The sequence below is a fragment of the Polypterus senegalus genome, chromosome 11 (assembly GCF_016835505.1).
Source record: "Polypterus senegalus isolate Bchr_013 chromosome 11, ASM1683550v1, whole genome shotgun sequence".
Lineage (NCBI taxonomy): Eukaryota > Metazoa > Chordata > Cladistia > Polypteriformes > Polypteridae > Polypterus > Polypterus senegalus.
In genome coordinates this window covers 81,017,325-81,033,416 of record NC_053164.1, presented here as the reverse complement: position 1 = coordinate 81,033,416, position 16,092 = coordinate 81,017,325, and the positions used below count along the sequence as shown (strand labels likewise).

Sequence of the window (16,092 nt, the reverse complement as noted above, 5' to 3'; positions counted from 1 at the left end):
TTGGCGGATGGCTGAGAAGCTAACCAATCAGAGCATGCAGTTAAGTTCCTGTGTGCTGAATGGCTCAGCGATGGAGCGCTGAATTCGATTCTGCGGCTTTAACCAGGAAGTATCGTCTCGCTCATTCAGCATCAACGTGTTTCGCTGTGTAAAGAGTTAACTTTTGTGCTCTTTTGTGTTTATCTTTGTGCGTAGTCAAGCCCTTCATTATAGCTCCAAAACGATCTGCTCCTGCTACTGCTTCAGGGGCCGTGCCCAAGGGCCAACGGAGGATGCTAACAATTGCCGAAAAGGTAAAAGTTTTGGATATGTTGAAGGAAGGGAAAAGCTACACCGCTGTAGGACGCCATTACGGCAACAATGAGTCCACAATTCTTTTTATTTAAAAAGGAAGAAAAGAATATAAGATTTATGGCCGCAGTGTCCTTTTAACCAGGGCGCGAAACAAGTTGTAAGTGGACGTAGTAGGCAGTAGTCCGGATGGAATCTGCTTTAGGGATTTGGATTGAAGACTGCAGGAAGAACAACAATGGTGGTGCTACACAGTCGCCTGAAGAGGCTTCTTTAGAAGGGCTGTAATGCTCTCCTTTGTTGTGCAGTAAAATTAAACTCATTGTTATCAGACAAGTCATCGTGTCATTGTTGGTGAGTAACCATAATTAATAATTTCAATGAATCTTACCTAATATCTAAGAGAATACAAAGGGTTTATGCCGTATAACTGTGCGGGGAATATTTATAAACAGTGTGGGAGAGTTTATAAGGGCTTAAAATATATAAAAATAACCATACAAACATATGGTTTCTACTTCGCGGATTTTCACCTGTCGCGGGGGGTTCTGGAAGGGATTACCGATTATCAAGGAGGGATTACTGTACTTTACTCTTCAGCTTTCCCTCAGCTCTGTCTAGTCTCCCACTTCCTGCTGTGGAAAGACCACCACAGAGCATGATGCTGCTGCCAGTGCAACATACATCACTGTTGGAATGGTATTGTATAGGTAGTGAGTGGTGGCTGGTTGTCTCCAGTCATGGTGCTATGCTTGGTTTCATCAGATCAGAGAACTTTGTTTCTCACAGCCCCAGAGTCACTTTTATGCCTTTTTGCAATCTCTAAGCAAGCTTCCACGTGTCTTTTAATGAAGAGAGACTTCTATTTGGCCATTCTGTCATAAACTGCAGACTGATGGGGTATTGCAGTGATGGTTATCCTTCTTGAAGTTTCTGTGAGTTCCACACAGGTTCTGTGGATCTCGGCAAGAGTGACCATCACGATCTTGGTTACCTTTTTTGCCGTAGCCCCTCTTCAGTTTATTAATTGGCAAGCCCCATTTTGGCAGCCTCAGAGGGAACTGGAAGGTGACTCATACCCTGCACTTAATCTTGTCATATTATGGCATGAGAGACTTAAAACCTGTGTGTACAGACAGCCCACATCAAGCAATAATCCGCAAAAGACATCTAGAATGGGTAAACAAAAAAGGTCAAGATAGAGCCAGTGCCCAAACCTTTTAAATTCTTATGGCTTAAATTCTGCCAGTTAGGCATGTTTCTCAGTATTGAGAGGGAAGATATTCACCAGGAAGATATTCACCAACAGGTCAGGTGTCTGATAGCCAGCTCCACATCAGGTGGCTAAGCACTTGGTGAACCTGCAGCTAAGAGAAGAGTGACCATAGTGATGGAGTTTGAGGAATGGGTGAACATGAATTAAACCAAAGCTAAAGTTCAAGACTACACACAGCATATTCACACCATGAAAGATAAGAAGGATGTGTTGGGTTGGTAAAAAGCTACAAAACATCCTTTCCCTCTTTTTTGCTTGACTTGTCCGCAGTGTGTTAAGCATCCCTTCAAGTAACAGCAGCAGCAGTAATTAGAATTTTAGTGCAGCAGGCAGAATGATAGACCAGAAGAGAACGGGGCTGAAACCATCAACAGTGGTGCACTTCTGTTCCTGCGCAACTCCTGATTAAATTAATAACTTCATAATGACTGTAAATAGTTCTGAGTTTGCCCAACAGTTTCATTCATTTGAAAGACCAACAAAAGTTCTTTGTTCACTGCCAGTGATAACCGGTAAGACAAATAGCATATAATTTATCCTTAAGCAATACTGTGCACTGCAAAGCTGTGCAAATAAGCTGACAAAGCTCTTATTGTAAATATTGTAAAGCAATATGTATCCTGTCATTTTAGACTTTTGCTTTTTGTGGTGTCATCCGCCTTAGCACCAGCACTGTTCTAATTGCACAGTAGTTTTATTTACTGAGCTCATTGCAGTATGCAAAGCAATACGGGGTCAATGAGCACATTGATGTCAGGTTTTGGCTTCTGACTTGCTAGCTCCAGTTTGGCAGGGTCGAGTTGGGTCACATGGTCTCAGGTTTGGGTTGGGTTCAAGCTTTAATTTCAGGCCTGTGCAGACCTCTAGCTCCCATGTTCTCTTTTAATGTTTGCTTGCATGTCACGTGGCCCAAGACAATGCATGGATTACCCCAACGTTGTATGTTTCTGTAAAAGCCATTTAAACAAAAATGTAGACAATAAAACCTCATCTTTTTAACCTAAATATACTGTAAATTTCTGGCCATTTTGAAGGAATAAATGGAGGGGAAAAGTACTAATTGAGGGTAACAAATGCGTAGCAAATACCTGATTGTTGCATTTTGAGTGCCATAAGCAGGAAAAACTTTGATGGACAAAATGTTGGTTTCCATCAGATGCTTCTCTGTCCATCCCAGATTGTAAATTGTGTGTATGGTGTTCTAACTTATTCTGTCTTTTGGGCTGTTTTTTAATTTAAAGACAACTTGACGGATCCCGGTTCCTGTAGTCCAAACATACTCTTTTTCTTTCTCTCTCTCTCACACACACACACACACACACACACACACTGTTTGTGTTTTTCTAATATTCATTTCATGTATTTTAAGAAAATGTAATGTGTAAAAGGCATAATGATTTCATCAACTGTCCCATCTGTTTCAGGACTTCTGTGTGATCTGCTCTGGTCTGACCCAGATAAGGATGTGCAAGGCTGGGGAGAGAATGACCGAGGGGTATCTTTTACTTTTGGTGCAGATGTGGTTAGCAAATTTTTGAATAGACATGACCTTGATTTGATTTGCAGAGCTCATCAGGTATTTTTTTTTCTCTTTAATACTCTGGCAGTAATATGTTTGGTCATTTTGCAAAGAAGTTGATCATTTTGATAACGTTCATTGTTTCAGGTAGTGGAAGATGGGTATGAATTTTTCGCAAAGAGGCAACTGGTCACATTATTTTCAGCTCCTAATTACTGCGGGGAGTTTGATAATGCAGGAGGAATGATGAGTGTAGACGAAACATTGATGTGTTCCTTCCAGGTGAGCAAGATTTCTGTTAAAAATGTACAGTTGAGATTATGAAATTTTAAAGAACTTCAGAATTTCATAATCTAATTTAGTACAGCATCTGCTGAAATATTTTAATGGGCTTTCTTTGCAGTTTTTTATTGTACAGTATATATGGAGAGCAGCATTTTTCCTGAGATCAATAGAATTTTTGACAATTTCAGTTGAGGTTTCCTGATATGTATCTATTGGACTACAGCAGTGTCAGAGTAATTTAAAATGTGCACATAAGATAAATCGGGTAGTTCATTATGATTATATTTACAAAGCCCATCTGATTATAACATTCAGCGTTGTAATACCGGGGGAATTCTCATGTCTACAGAATCGCACAATAAAATTCAAGCCCTGAATTGCATGTTGGTGTTTGTGAATACTAATAATATTTTACTTAAATGATTGTTGGGCAACTACTTGAATACATCAGTATTTATATATTTTAGATTTTAATACAAGCACAATATTGTTCACTTAAATAATGGAAGGATTTTAATAAAAGCCATTGAATGAGATTTTTATTCTTTTTTTTTTTTATATTATTGAATAGATAATATTAAGTATTGTAAAATTCACTGGTATTTGTATCGAATACTAAAACTCTAGTATTGTGACACCCCTAGTTAGGAGTTAGTTACCTGATATTAAGCACATTCTCAACAAATTGTGTTTTGGAAGCTGACTTGGCACACCAGAGGAATAATTTGTTAATGTTTAAGATATATTTTTTCATTTTTAATATATTGCTCCACTTTAATTGACTGACTTCAGCGTATTTAACGGCCCTTTATTTTTCCCTCCTCCAATGTTGGTCCTGGGGTAACGGTCTCCTATATCTGCATATATAATGTGTATCATAAATTGAATATTTTCCTGTAGGATATTGTGGGTAACCAAAGAGTATAGAAATAAAAGTTGAAATAACTTTTTCTTCATAAGTGAAGCTACAGTAATACTAACAAGTGTTGCATTTTTCAAAAAAATATTTTAACAATTTACCTTGTGTGTTTTGTGTTCTGAAGTAAAATCTGTCTTCACTTTTTCAGATCCTGAAGCCTTCTGAAAAGAAAGCAAAATACCAGTATGGTGGTATGAACTCTGGACGGCCTGTCACACCACCTCGGACAGCACCTCCTCCCAAGAAACGGTGAAGGAGCAAATGTAAGAAAGAGATTGTAGGAGTCTACGCAATGGTGATGACAATGAAAAGAGCAATTCAATAGAAGCAATTTGCATTTTTGAACTGTGTAGTTACTTTGCTGCTTAACTGCACTTTCACCAAGCAATCTGGCTGTTAATGAAACAAATAATGTACATTCACCTAGGTGTGCCTCTCCGTTTCGTTTGTGATTAGATTAGAGTTCCCCATGTGCGGTGTTCATTAAGATGTGGCCATATTTGAAGTGTTCATTTTATATTTTTCTTCACTTTTTTTCTTACACAGCAGCATTATAATTTATTTTTCCCTTTTTGTTCTTTGGCTTTTGCCTTTTGGAACATATATTATAGATTTTGTACTGACAAATGTTAAAAGGGAAGAAAACAATAAGCACCACAAAGTTAGGTACTTTTTAAAATATTTCCAATGAAATGGTATTGCATGATTTAAATATCTTTAGGTTTCCATTCTAAAGTACAAGTTGGTTTGAATTGGGATTTGCTCCCAATGGACTTACTTCGATTAGAGTTATTTTTTTAAGTTAGCTGTATGTTTGGACCCTACTTACAGCTTTGTGTGTAAATTCACCATCTTTTATCTCAATATGAAGCCTGGATGTGACATGACAGGTTTCTGAATCTTCAAAGTGAGTAACACCATGAACATCCTTGAGCAGCTTATGTCTGATATCATAGCAGTATTCTTCCTGACCACCTTTATATGAACTCTTTTTTTGCTTTTTTTAAGCTTATTCATTGTAGGAATGGGTGGACTATTTGTTTTTGCCTACTATTTTTCTTCTGGGAAAATATTGCTGTTATCAGTGGAAAGGGTGGTGTTAATTTATTACATATGTTCACTCATTACAGTATAATAAAGTATTTAGATGTTTCAAAAACTTTATTCAAGCAGATTCCATAAACAGCCCCAGAACCCTCAAAAAGGAGCAATGCTCATGCAGGTGGTGTCATTGGGTAAAATATTTGTGGTTGGTGATACAAAAGTAGGGGTGCTTCATGACCTGAGACCACAGGTATTCACTTGAAGACGTGTCATGATATGCAACTTTTCCAGCGATATTTATTTGTGTTTCTCTCTCTAGCCTTCATTTCAGTAATTGTAACAAGTCTGTGGCACATGCCTGTGCAGGGCAGTTACTTAATGTGACATACTGAGTTACTCTCTCAGATAAAATCGGACAAGCCTGGTTTTGTCTTTAGTTATAAAGTCAGACTCTACGGAGGTACAATTTCTATAATGCTGTGTTGAGAAATAAGGAATGTGGCTGTTTTGGACGTTACAAACTGATGTCCCCCTCTAGCCTTCATTTCGATTGACATTTTACATAACAAGATCAGCAACTGGTTGGCAGGTCTGATATACTCAACAACTAGACATCTCCTAACGTGGTATTAGCTTTATTACTGAGTGTGCAGTATGTGCTGTGACCCAGAATAACTTTCAGAGACAGTGCAGATTAATTATGTAATGGAGGCATTTCCAGGAGATGACAATATGTATATGAGACAATAGTGACACTAAAAACAATACACCATTGAACACTCGCATGCATAAAGTGTGCTGATCCTAGAGTCACATGGAACTATTCAAACAATTACCCTGGATGGAGGATGTGGACCTGAGGTAGTGCAGGTGGTGTTGTGGAAAAGCGTGCTTCTTCCAGACATGGGCGCCGGCAGGGGGGTGCAAGTAGGTGCACGTGCACCCCCCTAGCTTTTGAAAAAAAAGGAAATGGAGAAAAAAAATAAATCTTTCAATAATAAGAAAAAACGCGAAAAATAGTTTTTATTTTAAATTTTTAAATTACAATTAGACGTTTACATTTTACAACTATACATAAACAATCATTCACTTTGTTTCTAAAAGAGCATCTCAAGCCTTCTTTTTTGTTGTCCAAACTTGTCTACAACTTTGTCGATAAATTTTGGACAATTATTTATTCTTTTTTTGTGTACACTAAGCATACATAATCCACTTAATCTATCGTCACTCATTGTAGATCGGTTCCAAGTTTTGACGCGCCGTAATGTGCTAAAAGATCTTTCAATACTGCAGGTTGTTGCAGGAAGTGTCATGCCAATCTTGAGTGCCTCGGAAACAGCCGGATAAAACTTCGTAGCCTCTTATAGTGTACAGCTAGATCTCTTTTACGCGGTGTATAGTTCCGATTATGGAGAACAGTGCTTTAGAGAAAATATTTATCATAAAAGTTGTAGAACTTATCAATGTCTACACATTTTATTTGAAATATTTTTCTCTAAAGTGTACTGTTCTCCCAGAAATCGGAACTATTAACCGGCGTAAAAGAGGTCTAGCTGTATGTAAGTGCTTACAAAATTACATTAAAAACTTAAGGAAAAAAGCACTACCTATGCCACTGAATACATCAATTACATTTTTAACTATATTCCAGTGATCATATGATAACAAAAAAAAGTCGATTTTTTGTCAGAAAATTAAAAATTAGGTCATGCCTTAAGTGGTTAATCTATCTATGCAAAAACTGACTGCTCTGTACTGTTCAGAGATAGCGACTGTATTGGCAGGGATTTAATGGGCACATACATATACAAAAAAGTTTTTGTTGGGGGAGCGTAGAAAGAAAAAATCTCTTTATGCACCCCCCTGAATTAAATCCTGGCGGCGGTAATGCTTCCAGAATGTATTGTGCTGTGTGTTCATTTATCGGCAGCAGCCATGTTGATTTAATGCAGATGAATTTTTCCACGTCAACATTCACTTTAGTGCACACACATGCGTAATGCATTCACTCGTACTCTACATGAATACAGAAGCTGAGACAGAATGCAAGATATGGTGTGAATGCACTCCAAGCAGTAGGAAGCCAGCAACTTGAACAAATGTAGTGTCTTGACTGATACGGGTGTATCACACATGCTATTACTAGCATGCTTACTAGCTATTAATCCAGTATAACTCTCAGGCAATGAAGTTCATTTTTCTTTATACTTGAACTGTGTAAGCCCATACTGTAAAAAGCCAAGGCTCCTAGAAATCATGGATTCTGGCATTTCAATCAATCAGTTGCGTCAGTTGTGCATTAGAGGTTAAGCGAGGTTCATTTTGCTGACATGCTCGCCTCGCTTGTGTATTAGTGGCTAAGCGAATTTCTCTGTTCTCGCCGATTTCACTTTGGTGACAGGCTTTCATTGAGCTTCATGCTGTAGCGTCGCACTTCCGGGCCAGACAGACTCCTTCCCTTCCACATGTAGACTTTTATATATAAGATAGCTGTGTAAGCCTGTGCTGTAAAACGTACGGGGTCTTAAACTATTGAAATCGTCAGAAAAAAAATTGAAATGTAGAGATGTCAGGTAATTGGGCATCTCTCTCCTAGGAGGTTTCGTTTTGCCAACATGCTTGTATCGTTTGTGCATTAGCGGCTAAGAGACGGTCTTTCTTCAGAGGTTTTGTTTTGCCGCTGTGCTGGCCTCGCTTGTGTATCCTTGGAGGTGGAGCCTTTACCCGAACTCCACCTCTCACTGCCGGGCCGGACAGACTCACACTCACACACGCAGATGTTTAGATACAAGATATTATCTGTGAGCCGATAGTGAGTTTAAATTTAAATCACCCTCTATGGCCCCAACTGATGTGTGTAGTATCAGTCATGTAAACCTACGTGCAGTACACTGGCACAAAGGGCTAGACTACCTTGGTGGAGAAAGTACCCTACAAGAGTGTCTGTTGGAGTCCCCTTGTAATGCCCTGTCCTCACACTGCCCCTAATGGGTAGAACTACTACAGTTGGTAATGGTGATGAAGCAATTGAACCCTGGCACAACACTTCAGCTGACAGTCCATGGAGCAGTTTGTAACCCCTGGGGTTGTTCAGAGGATTCCAGAGTGTTCAGCTCCACCATGTCCAGGAACAGGCCACCATTGAAAGCAGAAGAAGCTCTATGGGAGGTGAGGGTTTCAACAGAAGCCTTGACCTGCTAGTCCTTGCCAACAACCCCACACTTCTGTTTCCCTCTTCCTGGTTCTGCCTGTCTGAATGTCTTCTCACAAGGTGCCTAGCCTCTCAATCTGAGGGTCAAGAACATATGATCTAAAGGCAGAGGACATGACTCTCCATCATTGACCTTTGGCTCAAAGCACACTAGTGTCAGGTACACATAGGAGCAACTGCTGTAGTCCAGGGTGGGGTGTATCAGGGCAGGTTAGGAGCTGCCTCTTTATTGCTCCTTTAGGTGGGACAGAATCTTTATAACCTGAACATTCCAGGTTTGTGACTTGGGTTTGACTGTGGTATTCGTGATGGGTGGTTCTTGACCTACATAGAACTCCATTAGCCATTCACTACTTGGGTACATGTTAGGCTGGCATTTCTTTCCAATCCCTGCTCTCTGGGTACTTCCATCTTCACATCACTGTTGAAGTCACCCAGAAGGACCATAGAATCATCAGTGGGTAGTGCCTGAATGTGCACCGAGGTGACCCTCTTATACAGCTGAACAAACTGCAACTGTAAGGCACTGTAAAGTGTCCCTGCCTCTGGTTGGCACTTCCAAATTAGTAAAGAGCAAAGTCATGAGGCAGACCTAGATGGTGCTTTTGAAGGTCAGTCCCACATAAGCTCTGTGTCTTTCACACCAGTGCCAGTACAGCCCCTGCTCATAACCTGCGAGTCCAGATGCTATCTCATGTTATGGAGTTTGACTGAATTATGTGGCTCATAGTGAGACCCTTAAACTCTCAAGATATTAAACCTAAGTTTGGGATTGTTCTTTGTCTGCTGCTCACACCTCCAGATGAAGTAGCTGCAAAGACTGATGGATACAAGCTTACGTCACCAATTGAATGGGGGCAAAAAAATTTGAAACGGCAGTAATCATCATGTTAAATCATATTTTCTTCTGGAGCAGAGGGTGTTCTAATCTGTCTCAAATTTAGACAGATTAAAACACTCAGCTGGCAATTCTGCCACCAAGTAGATGACCTGGAAGAGGCAGCCAAGCTGAATATCCAGATTGGGTGGACAGGAGGTCTGCTTATAACTAAATGAGAACTGGCGTGGATGTAGACGATGTCACTCCATGCATCAATTAAACCTGTTTTGTCCAAAGTCCCAGCGACCAGTAGGAAGGTTGGTGTGGTGACTGTCCAGTGCAAGGCCCCCTGCTCACTCATACTATGGCACCAGTCCTCTGGACCTACATGTACTCAAGGCACAGGACGACTTCTTTTCTCAGACGTTTATATCAGCTATCTGTTGTCCTTTCTCAGGAAAATGGTCAACAGGATTTCTGCCATGCCTGTTTTGTTGGAAGTCATTAACCGCCCGGCGAGGTGCTACATTCAGTTTGCACATACAAAAACAGAACAGGTTTCTGCCAACTTAAAAAGGCCATCAGCAAGTGTGTCTGGTTTCCTAATATAATCAGGTCACTTGACTGCATTCTTATTGCAGTTAGGGGCACCCAGCCAGAATGAAGCTGCTTTTGGTAGCCATAAAACAGGCTGCAAAAGAAACAACAGACCGCTACAGCATATCAGACTAATAATTCCAATGTGAATTGCACATGAGGGCAACCATCAAAAAGGATATCGGGGAGGCTAAAAGGCAGCTAGGGAGAGGAATGCTGCAGCCAAGGCAAAAAGATGACCCAAAGAGATTCTTTCAGTATTTTAGTAGAAAAAGAACAGTCAAGGAGGAGGTGAAGTTCATCGGGGATAGTAAAGTGGAAATACAAAATGCAGACCGTGAAATAGCAGATGCTCTAAATTGCTTGTCTCATGTGAAGAAGTGGATAACCTCCCAGCAATATCAGGGACTACTACGGAGGATTTGAGTGATTTAGAAATTGTAGAGGGAGAAGTGCTGCTTATATTAAATAGGCCGCACTCAAACAATTCACCAAGACCAGATATTTACCCTTTACCATTGAGTTCTTAAGGAGGATAGCAAGTACATATATATATATATATATATATATAAATACGTATTAGAAAGTCACTGCACACTGGAGCAATTCCAAAGGACTGGAAAATGGGAAATATCCTGTTATATAAAAAGGGTGACCAGGCAAATCTAAGCAATTAGAGGCCGGTAAGTTTAACTTGCATCAAAGCTAAATGAATGGAAGGATTCATTAAGGATAAGATTGAGCAGCACATGGCAAGAACAGCAGCTTTACTGAACGAGTTCACCAGAGGGCAGTCATGTTTTACTCGTTAAGGGTAAATTTTGCACAAACATTAGAATGTTTTTCTTTACACAGAGAGCCATAGATATGTGGAATAAGCTACCAGTAGTAGTGTGACAGACAGTAGGACTTTAGGGCCTTTCAAAACCCGACTTGGTTATGTTCGAAGAATTAAGTGGATAAGACTGATGAGCTTTGTATGATGGTGGAATGGCATGTTCTTATCCCAACTCTTCAAATGTTCGATTGAGGAGTGACAGTCTACCAACACAAGTCATCTGTGATGCCAAGGTGAAGCTGACAAGCATTACTACTGCTCTGGTATAATGCCAACATAAAAAGGCATCTCCAATTACAGATGCCACTCGCTCTTTGATTAAAATCAGACATCCAAGATGTGCCTCTTCTCCTCCTTTTGGACACACTAAGCCAGTGTGAAGTGATCCACTTTGGCGACTCGCCTTTTCTTTTTTCTCATCTTGCACCACAAAAAAAAGGAGGCCAAGAATAAAGAACATGGGCGTTTTGGACCTCACAAACAGAGGAGGGCAGCAAAACTATCGATGACACAAAAAGGGCAACTGAGCTGGAAGCTCAGCACGCAGCTAGCAAATTAGACAAGCCCAGATATTTTCAGTCATGTAAACTGATGTGGTCCAGCAACATGATGAGCAAGTCTGACGCCCCCAATGACTACAAGTCACGTAAAGTCAAGTCTTGCTGCTCTTACACCATTTACAGGTTTTCTGTTCTGAATGTGCATTGGCACAGTGGGAGCGACTTCAGATTAGTGAATTGCATAATTAAGAAAGCAAACTAAAATAATACGGAAAGACAAAAGCTGGAACTGATGGGACTTCCAGCCAATACGCACTATAGTTAAACTGGGTCATTAATGTTACATGATGACGCCAACAGAATGCTTACTTTTATGTGCTAATCATAATCACTTCCCATTCCATCATAGTAAGGAAAACAACATCCTGAGTCTCCTGCCCACATTTCTCCCTAACATCATGGGCTCCGGGCCATTTGGTAAGTCATCACATCAAGCAGTGCCTGGCTATGACCTGCTGCAGCACGGGCCCTTAGATAGCAGGCCGTCGTTCCCATTAACATTTATGGTCCTTGTGCACAGCTGGCTGTCTCCTGTCCACTCTCCATGTCCCAAGCTGTTTAGGATTACCGATGTCTCATCTGGCTAAGCAGTCTTGGGAATTTCTGCAGCTTTCTGTGAAAGGAAGTCTGGTTTTGGGCCAAACTTTACATTATTATATTTTATATGAACATCTGCCATGTTTGACCCAATTTGGGCAAATCAGTGACCATCCCTTCGGCTCAGTCTAGATGTTTCTTGTGCCCTGTCAGTCCTTTGTCTTTCTCCTCTGTGATTGTAACGTATGAATTACATTTCCAAAAAACAATGATGGATTTTTATTTAAATAAGAATTTGGTGTGGATTTTATTAAGAAGCTCACAGGATCTAGTGATTTGTGTAACTGAATAAAAAACCTGTCTACTGCCATCTAGTCCTTTAATATTCCACTTTTTTGGACTAATAGTGCAATTTTCTGTGAACGAGCTGGATGCCTGCTGCCACACGTGGACTTCTCATTCTTGTGTTTGGTCATTCCGCACAGCACAATGTCAGGGTTATTTATCACAAGTGGAATGGCTCTGCTAGGAAATCGAGTAGAAACATTTAGAGCCCATCAACACCTCGTGACTAGGGATGCAAGTCATCGATACTGAAAAACAGATTTTTTAAATGGTGTGGGGTTAGCAATTTGGGATTTTCAGTACCGGAAGTAAACATCACCTTTCCTTTCAATAATGCCTGCAACCCCTCATTGAAGCCCATGAAACTCACCATTGCAGTTGTAGAAAAATGTCCATTTTGTACAGTTCACAAAACAAAAATACAGACTTCAACACGATGAACCAGGGAGGCTGGAGTACGACGCAGCTGGCTTTTGGAGGTAGCCATTATTTATTTCTGAACCATTTTGGTACCTGTACTGAGTTCTGAAAGCTGCCATCAATATGTTAGTAACCGTCCAACACTGATCCTGTCATGTGCCCGATTTAGACAACGTCCAGTGAGCAGTCAACATACAGACAGCACACAAAAGGTACACGACACTTACACGAAAGAAATGGCATGTTGGCTGAAACTTCCCACTGTACAGAATATCCACTTAAATGAGAAACACAGGAAAACAGGAGCTCATGAGAAATAAAGAGACACAGCAGATACTTTACAACAGCAAGTCCTGTTTTATTGATTGCAAACACGTGACAAATGAAATTTAAAAAAAACACCAATCTCCGACCGATCAACTCAAGCAAGATAAATGACCACAAGGCTGAGCTCGGCGTTCAGATGTACAGTATATTCACGAGACGTCAGACCACGTGCAGCACTGAGTGGGTCACGTCCAGCGGAACAATCCTAACACCGGTGTGCTTTATAATGGCACTTCGACGAGTCACTCATCCTACAGCAGCTATAAGGCTTAGAAGGGTGTCAGGTTGCACTTTTATTGCATGACTGCCATTCAGGTGCCCCACTACATTGTTAACTGTTAAACTGTGTTGTGCCACAGGATTACATCTTCAGGGTGAGGCCAGCTAGAGGGAATGCAGAAGCTAGAATGACCTCTAGAAGCCATTTAAAAAAAAAAAAAAAAGAAAGGAAGAATGGCTTCACCCAGAGATTACGGAGTTTGGGGCTGTCTGTAACTAGAACTTTTGTGCACATTGTGATGCGTAATAGCTGGACAGCCTCATGTGCCTCGGTAGGGTACACAAGTGTGGCATAAGTGAAAAGAAACCAAGAAAGCAAATAATTCCCGTCACATATATATATATATATATATATATATATATATGTATGTGTTAGGCAGAGACGATTGCTGTCAATCTAAACTTTAGAATTATTTTTTAGCTACGGATACATAAAAAAAAAAAAAAAAAATGAAAACCCTCAATGCACACTATTTACATTGTTCTCTCCTACATTAATTATTTACAAACTTGATACAGTATTTCCTTTAAAGAATGAACTCGCGTTATCTATAAATATACATATACACATATATATGTATATACCTGTAGATAGATAGATAGATAGATAGCTAGATAAAATTAATCAAGAGGATTTTCAGATTGTTTGCTGTAACTCGTCCCTCCAATCAGAATTCCTACTTTAATGTATTGCATATGTGGGGGGAGGGACTGGCTGGCTATCTTGTGCTGTCCTATAGCAGGGCACTCTGGGTACTTGCTGCCAATACCCTTTTTATGCCATGTTTAGGCACAGAAGATGCCTCCCAACTAATGAAGACCAGCTGGGACACTAAAGGACAGAGAGAGCACCCAGCAGCTCTTCATCCTCACGTGCCGTTTTACTTCAGTGTGGCTTCTCTTTTTATTAAACAGGGTGTGTATTGTAATTTAGGTAAGTCTACAATGGGAGTTTACATTAATGGAGTGTCTGGATGGTAAACACGTATTAGTGGTGATGTTTTAGGAGCTGCTAACAAAAATGAAAAACAATTGTTCTGTTTTATAGATTTCCAATAAGTACAAAAAACATAAAATCATGAAGTCTGTCATGAATTCTCCCATGACGGATATTCTAACCTTACAAGCCATCTGCCCGATTCCCTTTGATTTTCAGTGTAACATTTGAATGTAAAACAAAAATTATGCATTTAAAAAAATAAATAAAAAGAGCAATACGTGCTTTGCAATACCAAGTAATACAAAAATAAACTTTAAAATCCCTTATGTTTAGTTTGATCCCATCTGTTAAAATAAAAATATATAAAAATAGACTAACAAACATGAGAAATACAGGACTAAAAAGAAAAAGCTGAACCCTAAGGTGGCGCTGCTGACCAGCTGCTCTGCAGCTTCGATGCCCCCCTGAGCAGAGAGAGGCCTGACAGTTCAAACCGCAGCACAGTAACGCCACAGTGCAGCGCTTGTTCAAATATTTCTTCATTCAGTGTCGAGTTCTCTCTGACATGATGTACAGCACACTATATGCTTAATTTGAAACATTTGCCCATCTATAACCATTACAACAACCAAAATGATACTGTGTTACATGACTAGATCTTTCAACCCCAAAAGTGAAAAAGAGAAACTAAACACTTGATATTATGTATACATCCTCAGATGGTTCAGAAGAAATGAGAAAAACTTGTGTAGGTTAAAACTAAAATTAAATTAAATTAAATCTAAAGCTAGCACATACAAAAACAATTTACTATTTAAAAACTAAATTCAAACAAATTACTGTTCATAATTCTAAAATTTCAATGTTTCACTTGAAGATTTTTACAGATTTTTAAAATCTTCTGATTCATCTGCTAGGCAGCATACAGAAAAATATAAAATAAATAAATAAACTTATATATAAAAAGTGGATTTGCATATTTCCACTTCTAGACAATCATTCGTAGAAGAAATGAGAGTGCAGCCCCCAGAGACAATCCTAATGCCAAAAAGAAGGTCATCAAGGCCCCAGTCGTCTCGACATCTTGTGGTTCAACCATTCTGTGGAGATTGAAGAGAAAAAAGAAAAGAAAAATTGAAGACATTTTCAGTAAAGAACATACATAATAAAACACATTAAAGTTATTTGAGCACTTTGCCACAGTAATCTTGGTTTCTAGGTCACTATTGTAAATCTGTGCATAACACACAATGCAAACAAAGGCATCAAAGCAATCATACATTTTCAGAACAAGTGAAACTATACAGTCAAATCAAAGTACAAATATGGAGTTAGAAATTGAAAGCAAAAAGGTGCTTAAATCAAGACCTAAATAATATGGCAGTAATAATAATTCTTTCCATTAAGATAGTGCTCTTCTGAAAACTCAAGGTGCTCTCCACGCAGGGAGGACCCGGGGTACAAAGCCATGACCTTCTTACTATCACAGCTCAGATACATTAGCTGGATTTCTAGGTTTTTTTCTGACCCCAATATACAGTTTACTGAGCATAAGGAAGCCAAAGGCAGTGAAATGTGAAAGGCATGCTGTTAGATAAGTGGTATGATGGCATGGTTGTTAGTGTGGGGACTCTACAAACGTCTCCTCCAAACACTTGCATTGTTGTAGACTGGCATACTAGCCAGCACAGATTCCCCTCCTAGGGCAGGCACTGTAGTCGTGAACTAGATAAAGAGATTGGATGGATGCCATTTAAATTCACATGAGAGGGGTTAAGGTTTAAAGATTTGAAGGAAGCAGATATCCAGTACACTGGGGGCTCAAGTTCTAGCCTAATATTAACTGGGTAGTAAGACAGCAAGGTGTAGCCTCTAAGGTGTCAG

The 16,092-nt window shown here is 39.7% G+C and overlaps 2 protein-coding genes across 6 annotated transcripts in view; one reads left to right on the top strand and one right to left on the bottom strand.

Annotated features, from left to right (window-relative positions):
- The window catches only part of LOC120539258 (serine/threonine-protein phosphatase PP1-beta catalytic subunit), a 49,542-nt gene extending 44,093 nt beyond the window's left edge, over positions 1-5,449 (top strand). The window contains exons 6-8 of the mRNA XM_039769165.1: positions 2,992-3,143; positions 3,234-3,368; positions 4,439-5,449. Of these exons, the coding sequence (XP_039625099.1) occupies positions 2,992-3,143; positions 3,234-3,368; positions 4,439-4,543 (392 nt within the window). The 3' untranslated portion in view covers positions 4,544-5,449. The remainder of the gene's footprint in view (positions 1-2,991; positions 3,144-3,233; positions 3,369-4,438) is intronic.
- Positions 5,450-12,996: 7,547 nt separating this feature from the next.
- Positions 12,997-16,092, bottom strand: part of LOC120539257 (equilibrative nucleoside transporter 2-like) — a 50,408-nt gene continuing 47,312 nt past the window's right edge. For all 5 annotated transcript variants that reach the window (XM_039769162.1, XM_039769164.1, XM_039769160.1 and 2 more), the window contains exon 13: positions 12,997-15,308. In XM_039769162.1, coding sequence (XP_039625096.1) covers positions 15,197-15,308 — 112 coding nt within the window. In that variant the 3' untranslated portion in view covers positions 12,997-15,196. The remainder of the gene's footprint in view (positions 15,309-16,092) is intronic.